Here is a 14344-nt window from a genome sequence, read left to right on the forward strand (position 1 = left end):
GGCCGCGGCGGCACGCTTCCGACTTCAGAATCCTGCTGCTCATTGCCAGTCTAGATCTATAATATGTCTGTGCGAGTGATCGACGAACTTTCCGCAACCGGAAGTACCGTTCTTCTTCTTCTTCTTCTTGAAAGGTGTGGTTGGACTCATGTGTTATCGTCCAGTCACGAAAACATTAATTACTTAACACTGACACATGTATCACTCGTATTGTACTTTAAAAAGTAATTGATAGAAAAAAAAAAGAAAAAAAAAAAACATTCCATAGGAGTCACACAAGAAACGATGATAACATATAGACAGAGGGTAAAGAGATTTATATCCTACCAAAATTATGATAAACATTTTGCAATGGAAGAGAGAGCATAAAGAGACTGTCAGAGGATTATAATATAATATGTGCTTCATCAAGAAACTGATTTATGCTGTTCACAAGAGTAGGAGTTAGAGAGGATAATAAACACGAAATACTTGTGGGGAAGGGGATGCCCATGTTAAGCAAAGAGGATAGGAAGCGCTGGCGGGGAACATCAAAAGCAGGACATTGTAACAGAAGATGATTACTGTCAGTATCAGACAAGCCACAAGCACAGGAAGTTGGGGGAGGAAGATGAAAACGAAAGTACCGTTCTAACTACGTACGAGTAGTCTCTGCTAGCATTTATATTGGTCAATAGTGGCATTAGGTCCACGGCCTCTTGTGGAGAGACCGTTCAATTAACTGCACCACTACGCTAAACATTTGACTATGTGTTTGAAATTAACTTGCAGCAAAATGACAACTTCTTCATGGAGCGTAATTTCTTTTGCAAAAGAGTGTAAGTTAAAGGACAAGCTGACTGGCCGGCAACTTAGCACGAACAGATGATATTACAAGGTTAAAGGAACTTTCCATTACTTACAGCACTTCAGTTCAACATGTACAGCGACGCAAAACACCCTTGTGCACCCACAACAGAACGCCCTCTGCTCTGTTCCCGCTCCCCTTAAAGAAAATCGCCCTACAAAGACAGGCTACAATAACGCACAAGTCAAAGAGTTGTTATATTAGATAACCATGGAGGGGGGCGGGGCACTCAAGGGACCTCCATGTCCACAGCCATTTGTCTGGTATGTGATCATTGAGAAAGATTCTCAGGTTTCGTATACAGTCACCTTCTTCAATATAAAACTGTCCATTCCAGCTCAGCACACGTATGGTAGTCAAAATGGATGCGGGAAGCATACTGAGCAGGTCTGGATCTATGGAAAAAAACCCGCGTTGCTTAGAAGGGGGTGGGGTGAACGGGCTGAAGCTTAGGGGCCCAAATGCTGAGGGATTTTCTAGGGGATTAAATCCAACGGTTTTTAATTAGCTACGAGTTTTTCAGTTTCTAATTTTTGGTGTCTTCCTTTCGGTACAACAGGTGGTAGGTTGACCATTCTGGAGTTTGTATCGATTGTTTCTCGATGGTTTCTGTTTTTCAAGATGACGCAGGCTGTATATTGGCCATTCTGGTTGTGAAGTAAACTTATCTAAACCTGGCATCCGTTGAAGAAGTACCCGGATGATAAGTGATTCAACGACGATACAGCCTTCAGTATACCATCTTGGCGTGGTTTCAGCGACTGGACGCAGCTTTCTTCCATGGCACTGTCAATGCCTTGCTGTACTGTTGGAAGTATGGTGACTATGCTGAATAGTAATACGTATCAGTGCCCTACTACCGGTACTGTGTATTATTGTATCTGCCAATAAAATATTTCTACGTGCAAGCTCCTGTTACCTTATTTCTAAAGCGCCTTTTTTATCAGGCGACCAAAGAGCAGACCTGGAAGAGGAGCAGATGGTGTCACGGACCTACCATTAGGCAGAATGTCTGTAGATGATGATGATTGATGATGATATTAACGACGGAATTCGATCACTTATAGGGAATGGAGATGCGGATAATGAGCTTTTAAGTAACGAAGATGAACGTGTGGAAGTAGCGTAGCAAAGTATGTTCTAAAACAATGGGTGCTGCGTCAGCATTTTACCACACTATTTTGAGTAGAGGGGCAATTTCGGTTCTGATACAATGTTGAGTAGGGGTGAAATGTCGGTTCTGATACAATGTTGAGTAGAGGTGCAATGTCGGTTTTGACATGTCTCGGTGAGGATAAGACGTCCTAACCTTGCGTACGAGAGCAAGCTTAACCTCACAGACTCCATTGGAGGGGACCAATTGGTCAAGGAATGATATGGGATGCTTTTGAACCCTAGGTGAGGTTATGACGCCATACCTATACGTAAGAGAGCAATGCTAACCTCAGTGGCCAACCACAGGTGTTTTGACCCCTAGGTGGGGTTATGACGTCATAACCGGGCAAAGCTAACCCCACGAGCCACATTGGAGGAGCCAAATCCGATGGAGACCCCCTTGGAGGAGCTGAGTCGGACAGGTCATTGACCCCTTTGGAGGAGCCGAATCGGTCTGGCGCCCTCGGAGGAGCCAGAAATCGGTTAAGTGACCTGCAGATGAGTTCAAGACATCATTATGACGTGTTAGCCTAACCTCACACTCACACGCTTCCCTTGGAGGAGTCCAATACTCGTAGGTTAGGTTACTGGTAGTTGAGGTTATGACGCCATGACGACGTTAAGCCAACCTCGCTACGAGGAACGCTAACCTAATCTCAGACGGACTCCCCTTGGAGGAGCCGAACTGGTGAGGTGACTTGTAGGTGTGGTTAACCTAACCTTAGCCACGAACGGTAACCTCACACACACACACACACACACACACACACACACACACACACACACACACACACACACACACACACACACACACACACACACACACACACACACACACACAGGCTCTTTGCCGTCTCCCCTTGAAGGAGTGACGGAGCTGTGACATAATAAGCGTCGGTGATTTAAAATCCATGATTATCTTCACATAACCGAACGCTCAGGCCTTCTCCTGACAGAGCTGTGACGTCATAGCGCGGGCTATTTAACCTCCTAACAGAGAGATCTATCCTCCTTATAGAACTAGTAGCTTATAACTACTCCTCATCCTCCTCATAGACATAGACTTCCTCCTCCCTCCTCAGCCTTATTGAACTGCTAAGTCTATGAGGCGGAAGAGGAGAAGGAGGATGAGGAGGAGGAAGTCGTAGTCTATGAGAAGGAGGAGGAATAGGCTGTCATACGCTACTAGGTTTATTAGGTTGAGGAGGATGAGGAAGGAGGAGGAAGTCTAAGTCTACAAGGAGGAGGACGAGGAGATAGTTATAAGCTACTAGTTCTATAGGGAGGATAGAACTCTCTGTTAGGAGGAGGATATTCAGATAGATATGACTAATGGGTGGAAAGAGACAGCGGGACTGAGCGTGTGTCATACTAAGGTCACGCTGTTTTGACATGCAGTGATCACGTGGACATGGTTATGCATGTTTCGACCTGTACACTAACATGCTCTTTCTCGCGCTCTCTCTTTCTCTCCGCGCGCGCGCGCGCGCGTGTGTGTGTGTGTGTGTGTGTGTGTGTGTGTGTGTGTGTGTGTTAGCACTTTAGACTATCTTGTGCAGGTTTTGCTATTTTTTTTGAAGAAATAAAATATTCGCTTTCTGAGTTCGTTAATCTTATGCAGCGTGCATGATGTGACTAATTACTGCTTCGTATCCACTTGATCCCAAGAGGCAAACAAAGGTTATATGACGAAAAGAGAACTAGAAGTTAATCAGCCTACTTTTTCTTTAAAATAAAATGGCGACGTCTAGGAAAATATTTGATAAGTGAGAGGAAGGGAAGGGAATGCAATAAGTAGAACATTTTAAATTTAACGAAATATTTATTGTGTAATTATTCATAATATTATACAAACTACGACCTGTTTCACTACAATCTTTGTTATGCTGGCGACATAATAGAGTACCTATTTCTCTACCCGATACAAGACAATCATTCGAGATAGAGAAGATTCCCTTATTCACAGCAAACGAAATAGAATCAGCAATAAAGAAAACAAAATATAATAATGCCGCAGGCCTATATATGATTTATGAGGTGCTAAAAGATTCGGCAGATGTACTAATCGAAATTTGGACAGAATTATTCAACAAATATTTAACCACACGTAAGATTCCAGAAGAATGGAGAAAATCTGTAATAAAAGTACTCTATAAGGGAAAAGGTGACGCTAAGGATCCAAATTCGTATCGTGGAATAGCTTTGGAAAACAATATTTTTAAAATCTACTCAAAATTACTCGCTGAGAGACTCACGAAGATAATAGAGCTACTAATTCCTGACGAACAGTTTGGTTTCAGAGAAAGGAGATCAACACCACAAGCCATAGGCTATCTTCTAAATGACATTGATCAAGCTATAAGGCATCCAAAAGGAAAGTTTCACACCGTTTTCATTGAATACACCAAAGCATTCGATCTAACTGACAGAACGAAACTTTTAGAAAAACTGGATGTCATGACAAAAGGAGGAAATGAAATCACATCAGCTGTTAAAAACATTTTGACTTTCAACAATTTGGAAATAAGGGATGGAGTAAGTAGATCACGAGTGATTACCCAGACAAATGGGGTTTTACAAGGAGACCCAATGAGTCGTTTATAGTTCAATATCGCATCTGCAGATATTACAAAGATTTTAGAGACAATTAAATCAGTATCTTGGTACATGTATGCAGATGATATGATTCTGGATTCATCAAACAGATATGAACTACAAAAAAACATTAAACGCTTTATATCTCTGGGCTGATGAAAATTACTTCACCATCAATTTCATCAAAATATTGCACATGAATGACCGAAAAGGGGGAAAACCTCAGCAGAGGGCAAAGTGACCCTAGGAAACAAAGAGGTTGAGACTGTAATTTCATATAAATATCTTGGCATTATCCTACAGACTTCATGTAATTCATTTCGGCTCCACATAAAGGAGAGAGCTACAGCTGCTATCGCAGTGATATACACTATTAAGAACATTGCCAGACTGTCTTTGCAAACAGCATTAACGCTATTCCAAGTAAAAATCTCCCCAATACTAATATACGGTATAGAATTTATTTTGGAAAAAATATCTTTAACTGATTTAACTACACTGGAAAAAATGAAAGCAATTTACCTGAAAAGAGTGTTGGGAGTCTCAAGAACAGCATCTTCTTGTCTAGTTTATGAACTGGCAAGAGAACAATTCTATTTCGAAGATCTACGGCTGAATCAACCACTACCTGCTACTAATCTTGCAACTAAAGTGATTGAGAGAAGAAAACAAAAACGTGCAGAAATATCTGAAGACTTCTACGTTACTGACGCAATGATTGACAGGAGACGGACGAAAGAAAACCAACCATTAAGATCTGTTTAACAAGACTCGCAGTTCATGGCTTTCATCATAAATTGTGTACTAATAAGAAATTTCTTGAGACAAATATTGAGTGCGTGTGTGTATTATGTGGAAAACACTGTGACAAGTATTATATAACTGTTTGCAACAAGAGAGTCAGGTCGGTAGTCGATTACAGTAAAGACTGAATTACACGAACTGTACTTGCACATTTGTGCGCAATTCCAAATATGTATAAATCTACCGATACGCCCTGTGGATGAGGGACGTAGACGGCGAATACACCCACGGTATTTCTTGCCTGTCGTAAGAGGCAACTAAAAGGGGCGATCAAGCGATTAAGGAACTGGAACCATGAGATTACTTGTGATTAGTACAATTAAGTGAGGAACACCATGGGCCGACGTTACTTGCGATTAGAACCTTTATGTGAGGAACACCATTAATCTCGGCGTTACCTGTGATTAGTACCATCGTGTGAATTCCACCGAAGCGGGTTAACGGGAGCGTGGCATCACAGACTGGCGTCCATGCGGGAGGAGCTGCCGTGCACCACGCTGAATTGCGTTGGTTCCCCTGTATTCAGAACGGGTCTGCATTACCTATGAGTAGTACCACTATATAAGGAGCACCATGGGTCTGCATTGCCTGTAAGTAGTGCCTTTATGTGATCAACACCATGGGTCTGTGTTACCTGTAGGGTAGTACCATAATGTGCGATACACCGTGGGACTACGATTAGTACCACTTTGTGATCAAAATGAGTATACGTGGCCTGTGATTAGTTCAACTATGTGGGCCGATGACCTTCGATGTTAGACCCCTTTAAACAACAAGCAAGTAAGTTCCACTATGTGAGGAACACGACGGGAATACCGGCGAGTCTGATTAGTTCCATTAAGTGAGGAGCACCATGAGTCTGCGTTGCTTGTGTGTAGTACCCTTATGTGAGAAACACCATGGGTCTGTGTTACCTGTGAGTGGTGCCATTGTGTGTGATATACTGCACCCATAAGGCGAGGGTACAATATATCACCTGTGGTTTGTACCACCATGCGAGGAATACCATGAGTCTATGTTACCTGTGATTAGTACCATCATGCGAGGAACACCATACTTCTGTTTTACCAGTGATTAGTACAATTATGAGGGGCCGGTGAGCTAAATTTTGGACCCCTGTGGACAACAAGCACCATATCAGAATATGAGGCATTGTGAATTGGATCCGCTGATTGTTTTGAATTCACAGTCATTTTGTCATCATCATTCGTTTTAGATTTTAGTCAGTGGACACATCGGCTCCATAGCTAAATGGTTAGCGTGCTGGCCTTTGGCCACAAGGGTCCCGGGTTCGATTCCAGGTAGGGTCGGGCATTTTAACCATCATTGGTTAATTTCGCTGACACGAGGGCTGGGTGTATGTGACGTCTTCATCATCATTTCATCTTCATCACGACGCGCAGGTCGCCTACGGGAGTCAAATCAAAAGACCTGCACCTGGCGAACCGAACATGTCTTCGGACACTCCCGGCATTAAAAGCCGTACGCCATTTCATTTCAGTGGACACATTTGGAAGTTTTAATTGCCGTTTCATTTCGTTGCACCTCGTACCATTAGGAGCCGATGATCTAGCTGTTAGGCCCTTTTAAACAACAATCATCATCATCATCATCATCAAATCTACAGACACGCGGGTGACGTATTTGAGCACCTTCAAATACCATCGGACTGAGACAGGATCAACCCTGCCAAGTTGGGGTCAGAAGGCCAACGCCTCAACCGTCTGAGCCACTCATCCTGGCGTGGCACTTTCATAGTAGCTCTTTATCCTTCCAGCAATTTTCAAAAGCATGGATGCAACTCCGATCTTTGATATTTGTGACATGAATAACAATTTCATTGAATCTATGGATAGCGCCTTTTTAAGTGTCCACCGTTTTGTCGTTGACCTGAAAATATTATGAAAATATTATAGACAACTCGCAATGTCTGTTATCAGAAATTCAACATACACTGACACAGTAACAGCACTGAAATCGTGCCCCCACTGTGCATTAACTCATTAACTATTTTCGTTCTTTTTGTCAGTTTGGATCACTGAGTAATGTCACTGACGTCTTATAAATCACACACCATTGCACAACACTTGATTCGCATGTATGCACTGGTACGGATATCCCGCCTCATACACTGTTTTAATTGTCGTAGAAGACTGAATTTCTACAGAACTTGGTCCTGAAGCTTGACCATTTTAAAAGTAAACTTTAGGTATTGTTTATGAATTACGTTGTAAGCTCAGTTCCATTTCAACCAACGAATATATCCATACAAATCCGAATAACACAATAATTACATTTATAGAAAAAGGTTTGTACGAGTTCAAAGTAGCACTCGGCGGCAACATGAGAAGGTATATGTCGGTAAGGATTACATGTACTTCTTACAGAGTACCCTAGACCAGTTTTCGAGTACAGGAAGTGGTCTGTCATGTGGTCCTACCACCCCTACTTGCCCAGCGGTTAGGGGTAAGCACAGCGACATGTGTTGGCCTTCAATAACAGACAGGTTCAACAACGCTTATACTCTGCTACTGTACTACACGACGGCAGTGTGACATAACCGGCGTTTCCAACTACGGCCTTTCAAAACAAGTTAGATCCTAAATTATTTGCCTCATTTATGGGAAACTAAAAAAGGTAAAACGTAGGTAGCATGTTTTGAGATGTATTTTTCTGTACCGACCAGCAAAATATCTGAAAGTATACCCCTAATACGCTGTATTCATAGTTCGTAAACACTGACACACTACCGTGTAAGGAAAACAACAATAATTATTGCCGTAAGAAACTTTTTTTGATAGTGGATTAGCGTCACATTAACACATCGAAAGTTTTCTGCTATTTAAGGATAGGACAGTTTTGGGACTGGGAAGGAAGCGGCCATGTTGTTAATTAAGGTACCACCCCAGCATTTGCCTGGTGTCCCATTCGCCTCATTGCCGAGGTTAGGGAAGTAATGTGTATATGTACGTGTGTGTGTGAGAGAGAGAGAGAGGGGGGGAGAAAGAAAGAAAGAGCGAAAAATTGACACAAGAACTGGCCGGCCACCCCGCCTGTACCTGCTTCCCGCCTTCACTCCTGTCCACGCGGTGCTTAAATGAGCAAATTTTGACACTCCAAAACAGGAGCTAAATATACGACTGGGCATCTAATTTTGATATGTCTGAATAAAACATTCCTACTGAAGTTGTACCAAATCTCAATCAGATCGGAGATAGCAGATGGAAGGGTTTCCTTGTGAGTCCGGTTGCACTAGTGCCACAGAAGTCAAGATCAATGTAATTCCTCCTCTCTGTCCTTCCCGTATGAAGGTTTCGTATGCTCCTGTGGGCGAGAGTAGAAATTCCAATCTCATTTCCTCAATTAAAAACGGCTCTTTTGCTAGCTCGTACGCCAGTCTTGAGGGAGTTAGATTAGGGATACCGAATGCCCCTGTTAGGAATGTAGTCTTTACTGCTTCCCATTGTTGTAGGTCGGTCCTTTTAATATGATGCCAGATTAGATGTATGCCATAGGCCCGATTTCGTGGTTAAAAAGCTTTATCGCTGTGTCTACAGAGAGAGCAATCTGATACGGCAGGTATCACCCAAAGCACGAAATGCAGCGACCACTCTTTCTCTGACACGCTAATTAAAAGTTACTTCGCTGGTCTGTTGTGCAGTTCCTACATATTTTAAATGTTTTATCCTTGGTAGTGCCTCTATAAATTATTTTGTCGCTCTGTTTTTTTCTGTTTCCTTTTCGGAAAGTCATATGAACGGTCTTATTTTCGTTCAGTTCTAGCTTGTTCATATGTGCCCATGCCGCCATATTGCCCATGAAATCTTGCAGTTCATCAAGATTAGATGTCATCTGCGTAAAGGAATAAGAATAAGAACAAGAAAGATTGTCCATAAAGGGGGTTATCAGCATTACGTGTTATATGTTACACACAGAATGTGATCAACTTTAAGCCATTTTTAACAAACGAAAAATGGATATTCCCATATGAATTGATATGGGAACATCGCTCTGTCGAGACATTGAAAGTGTAAAAGCAATCTACATGAAAAAGGTATTATGTTTGTCCAAATTCACCCCTTCAAGACTATGTTACGAGCTGACAAGAGAACTCTTCTATACAAAAGAACTACGTTCCAAACTAATACTGTCATCTACAAATGCATTTAACCAGTTACAAACGGAGCTGCGAAGCAAGAAGGGAGATATATGGGAAACATTTTACACCACAGAGGCTATGACCAGTACGGATTGGATGAAGGCGGTCTATGAATTCAGCCACACAGTGACTAGATTAGCAACACACGGTTTTCATCACCGCGTGTGTGCTAACAAAACTTTTCACACCCCGAGAAAGGAATGTATGTGTGTATTGTGCGAGGAGAATTGCGACTTATATCATGTGACGTGTAACAAAATACAGATTGGACTAACCAAATTCGGTTTAATGTAATTAGTCATGAAATGAAATGTCGTATGGCTTTTAGTGCCGGGATATCCCAGGACGGGTTCGGCTCGCCAGGTGTAGGTCTTTCAATTTGACTCCCATAGGCGACCTGCGCGTCATGATGAGGATGAAATGATGATAAAGACAACACATACACCCAGCCCCCGTGCCATTGGAATTAACCAATTAAGGTTAAAATCCCCGACCCGGCCGGGAATCGAACCCGGGACCCTCTGAACCAAAGGCCAGTACGCTGACCGTTCAGCCAACGAGTCGGACGTAAACATATTTTAATGGCCATTTGGGATATGGGATATGGGATATTTCCCACAGAGGACTGTGTCAGAATAGGGATGATGGAAGCCGCAGAGCGTCTTCAGCCTGGGGACCTGCATACTCTAAATACGGCTTTTGAACTATGGCCAATAAGAAACATAACTTCTTACCTACAGTATTGCTTCCAAATTCCCTGGCATTACCGATGACAGGCAGTGGTGTTGGCCCTGGAATACGTGAAGTCAGTCGGCCACTTCGTGAGATACGCGGCCAGAAGACAACTAATGCAGAAAGTGCTCCAAGCACCAGAGCGGACACGATCAGGAACATGATGAGATCTGGAACATAACAATCGTGTTAGAAGTTACTTTAGAGAATATGGGCGCATTTCAACTTCCACCCCCGGTTCATGAAACATAAGGGTTAATGTGAAAAAAATAGTTTGTGCAATGTAGAATGTAGAACATAAATTCAGTGCATATCGTGCATTAATACCAACGAATCTGTACAATAGAACTTTGTGTCCATTTGCACTCTATGGAAGAGAAATTAAATGCATAAAATGTAATGAACATGTAACAAAACTTCGGATTATCTATTCCATTTAAAAATAAATTAACGTTGGAACAAACACGTTCGGCTGCTTGGTTGCGGCCCACATGTCTTAGTCACACTGTCTTGAATTAGTATTCTTTTGCACCATTTTTTTGTGAACGCTGAGCATCCACATGGCTTATATTCTTCCATCGTAGACCGATTTCAAGTCTTGACGCGCCGTATGGTATTGAATGTGTGTTCAACAGTACGTCATGGGAGAGTCAGGCCGAACTTGATGGCCTAGGCTACAGATGGGAAGAAAGGTGTCATTGAAAACTTAAATCGGCATACCGAAGGGATTCTTTGAAGGTTCCTTCATATTTCCAGACGACATGCCACGTGCTATCCTCGGCCATACAAATTTTGGTATATTTAACCATAACCTAAGAAAAATATCCCTGGTTACTTTGTAAAGCATTACTGTTTTACTTCAGATTAATAACAAGTAAATAAATAAGAAAACTTGCCTTAATTGCTTGCAATTCAATTAAAACGGATACATTTTAGGTGATGAAATATCTTAAAACACATTATTCTGACCTCAATCTTTTTAAATTTCCCTAGACATCCCGCTATCCGTTCCCCTCTACCGGCGAACACTTTGCAGAATAACTACGGCCGTCCTAAAATAAATACAATCCTTGCGTCACCAATAATCTTCGATATGTCAGTGTGACGTTAATCCACTAGCAAAAACGGTAGTAATTTATGTACCAGCAATACGCCTTCTATAAGGCCATCTAGATAAGCTGCCTTGAAATGATATGCAAGTAACTAGGATATTCAACCGCTAGATGTCTCTATCATCGGTTTAACTGCTCCCCCTAGCGGGTTGAATTCTAATTAACTTACTAAGAAATTAGTATTTTCACAGTTGGCTAACCTTAGTTTTTGAATATGGTTTTGTTCATGTATCAAAGTTGTCTATACTCCTGCTGCTTCCTTTTTCAATAGCTATCAACCAATCAGTAAATTAAAATTGAGGGTGTGTGCAGGCATCCAGCTTATCTGTAAAGAGTTATGGAAAATTCCCCTCAAATTCCTATAAAAGCTGAGCACTTTAAGACTGTATCGTCATCTTCATCGCTCCAGTTTATTGTGTGCGGTGTGTACTAAAGGGACAGGGGCCTCGGGCGGCGTTCGGAAGGCCTAGAAAGAAAGTCAATGGCAGATATTTATAATATGTGATAGCTCCAGGCAGATAGCTCGAGGGGAAAGTTCCAAACTTCTTTTATTCATTTAAAGTTCTACTTTTATGGTTTAAATATAGATTTTCAGCAAGTCTGAGGACTCTGTTCAAATCACTGCTGGCAAACACGTAAACTAAGGGAACAAAGAGTGATTACACTCTGCTTGATTCCCATTCAACTTGGTATGGGGTGACTAAAATTTTCTGAACTTCTAAAATCTTAACTCTTTTGGCATTTAAGATTTATCGTTTATTCCACCCCTCTGTAGAATAGGCTTACCCTCTGTAACTTCGGGCCATAAGCCCACTTAGGATTTTAATAGCTTTATTTATTTATTTATTTATTTATTTATTTATTTATTTATTTATTTATTTATTTATTTATTTATTTATTTATTTATTTATTTATTACAGAATGCCCCAGAGAGCTGGTAACTCAAGGAGGGACTGCCCTTTACAATCAAAGCTTGGCAGCTTTCAGTTTCAGTTAACTGATAAAGTATGTAACAAGGAATGTTTTACAAATATTTACTTCATAATATCATTATTTTACATGTAAAAGAAGATATTCGAAATAAACTAAGGTGGAAAAATAGGTACACAGTGGTTATCGATTTATTCTTCTACATATTGTTCAAGGAAGTACCTGCGTACTTCTTTTTTAAATCTGTACAACTTATTGATTTGTTTCAATTTGGAAGGTAGATTGTTAAAGGCTGTGCTTGCCGAATAAGAAATTATTTTAACACTAGTGTTAGTGGAATCTTTGTAAAAACTGGTTCGCTTATCTTGTGTTATGTGTGTGAATATCTTTGCTGTATCGTAGTTCTGTATTAACTCCTTCTGAACGTAAGAAGGAGTGCGGGTTTTTCGCCTCCTTGCATTTTGTTTTTAGCCGATCATAATCAACAGTTTCCTTTCATATTACGGCCAGTAGTATGGGCAATCACGCGCCTGTTTTATCAAACAATAGATTTTGGTGTGAAGTTCCTTTTGGAACACGTGAATTATAAAACTCTTGAGTAGACGATGAGCTCAAACCAGGGCTAATTGATTGTATGAGAATTGCCAGTTTAACCTTGTGATGTAAGAATGTATGCCTTTGAGAGGCTGGACAGAATTTACTTTTGGAGCTCAGACTCCTAGGCTACATAAGTGAGTGGAGCAAACATGCTCTTATAAGATAGTGTACCAGTTCAGAGCTATAATGCTCATTCCTTGTATGTTATCGTGTTGGTAATTCTCTCAAGTTTTGGTACCTGATATTCGGACTTATAGTCCACGGTTGTTGTGGAAGCTGAGGAGCTCATTTAGATTTTCTTGATTTTTATTTGTTCCAAATTTTCCGTCCATTAAGTTTTAAAAAAGGAAGGAAAGAAACAGAATTTTAAAATTTATTGCATTAACTAATGCTTGTCCGCCCATTCACCCCAGCACCTTCTTTCGCCTCTGTGATTCACGATAATCCCGTAACAATTTATGTGAGGCGATAGATGCTTTTTACAAGTAAAATAGCATTCGTTAAATCATGAGTTACACACCATACATTATCTTTCATCACCATTTCAATGTTTGCTGAAAAACATAATATTTTATATATGTACATATTTTAGTTAGTTATTAAAAATGGAATTGAAAAAACCTAGATGTATGCAGCATATTTAAATACGTTTCTAGATGGAGGTGGTTGTAAATATTAGTGGTTTCCAACGTAACAATATTTTCAAGGAACTTATCAGCATCTGAATATAGAGGGATCTGAGGGATCAAATGTATTTCCAGTACAAGTCAATCTCATATTACAGGGCTTAATGTAGATTATATTTCTGAAATGGTGAAGTATAGTGGGAAGGCAGGAATGAAATGGCTTCATAGAGTAGTAAAATTGCATGGAGTGTTGGTAAGGTACCTTCAGATTGGACAAAAGCAGTAATTGCACCTATCTATAAGCAAGGGAACAGGAAAGATTGCAACAACTATCGAGGTATCTCATTGATTAGTATACCAGGCAAAGTATTGACTGGCATCCTGGAAGGGAGGGTGCGATCAGTCGTTGAGAGGAAGTTGGATGAAAACCAGTGTGGTTTCAGACCACAGAGAGGCTGTCAGGATCAGATTTTCAGTATGCGCCAAGTAATTGAAAAATGCTACGAGAGGAATAGGCAGTTGTGTTTATGTTTCGTAGATCTAGAGAAAGCATATGACAGGGTACCGAGGGACAAGATGTTCACCATACTGGGGGACTGTGGAATTAAAGGTAGATTATTAAAATCAATCAAAGGCATTTATGTTGACAATTGGGCTTCAGTGAGAATTGATGGTAGAATGAGTTCTTGGTTCAGGGTACTTACAAGGGTTAGACAAGGCCGTAATCTTTCACCTTTGCTGTTGCGATCAACAGTATTCTGTAAGAAGGAGGTGAGCTCCCAGACGA

At 41.0% G+C, this 14344-nt stretch overlaps 1 protein-coding gene across 1 annotated transcript in view; it reads right to left on the reverse strand.

Moving 5' to 3' along the window:
* The window catches only part of LOC136858146 (cytochrome P450 4C1), a 163301-nt gene that overhangs the window by 82985 nt on the left and 65972 nt on the right, over positions 1-14344 (reverse strand). The window contains exon 2 of the mRNA XM_067137472.2: positions 10295-10462. Coding sequence (XP_066993573.2) covers positions 10295-10454 — 160 coding nt within the window. The 5' untranslated portion in view covers positions 10455-10462. The remainder of the gene's footprint in view (positions 1-10294; positions 10463-14344) is intronic.

This window comes from Anabrus simplex, chromosome 1 (genome assembly GCF_040414725.1).
Source record: "Anabrus simplex isolate iqAnaSimp1 chromosome 1, ASM4041472v1, whole genome shotgun sequence".
NCBI classification, from domain to species: domain Eukaryota; kingdom Metazoa; phylum Arthropoda; class Insecta; order Orthoptera; family Tettigoniidae; genus Anabrus; species Anabrus simplex.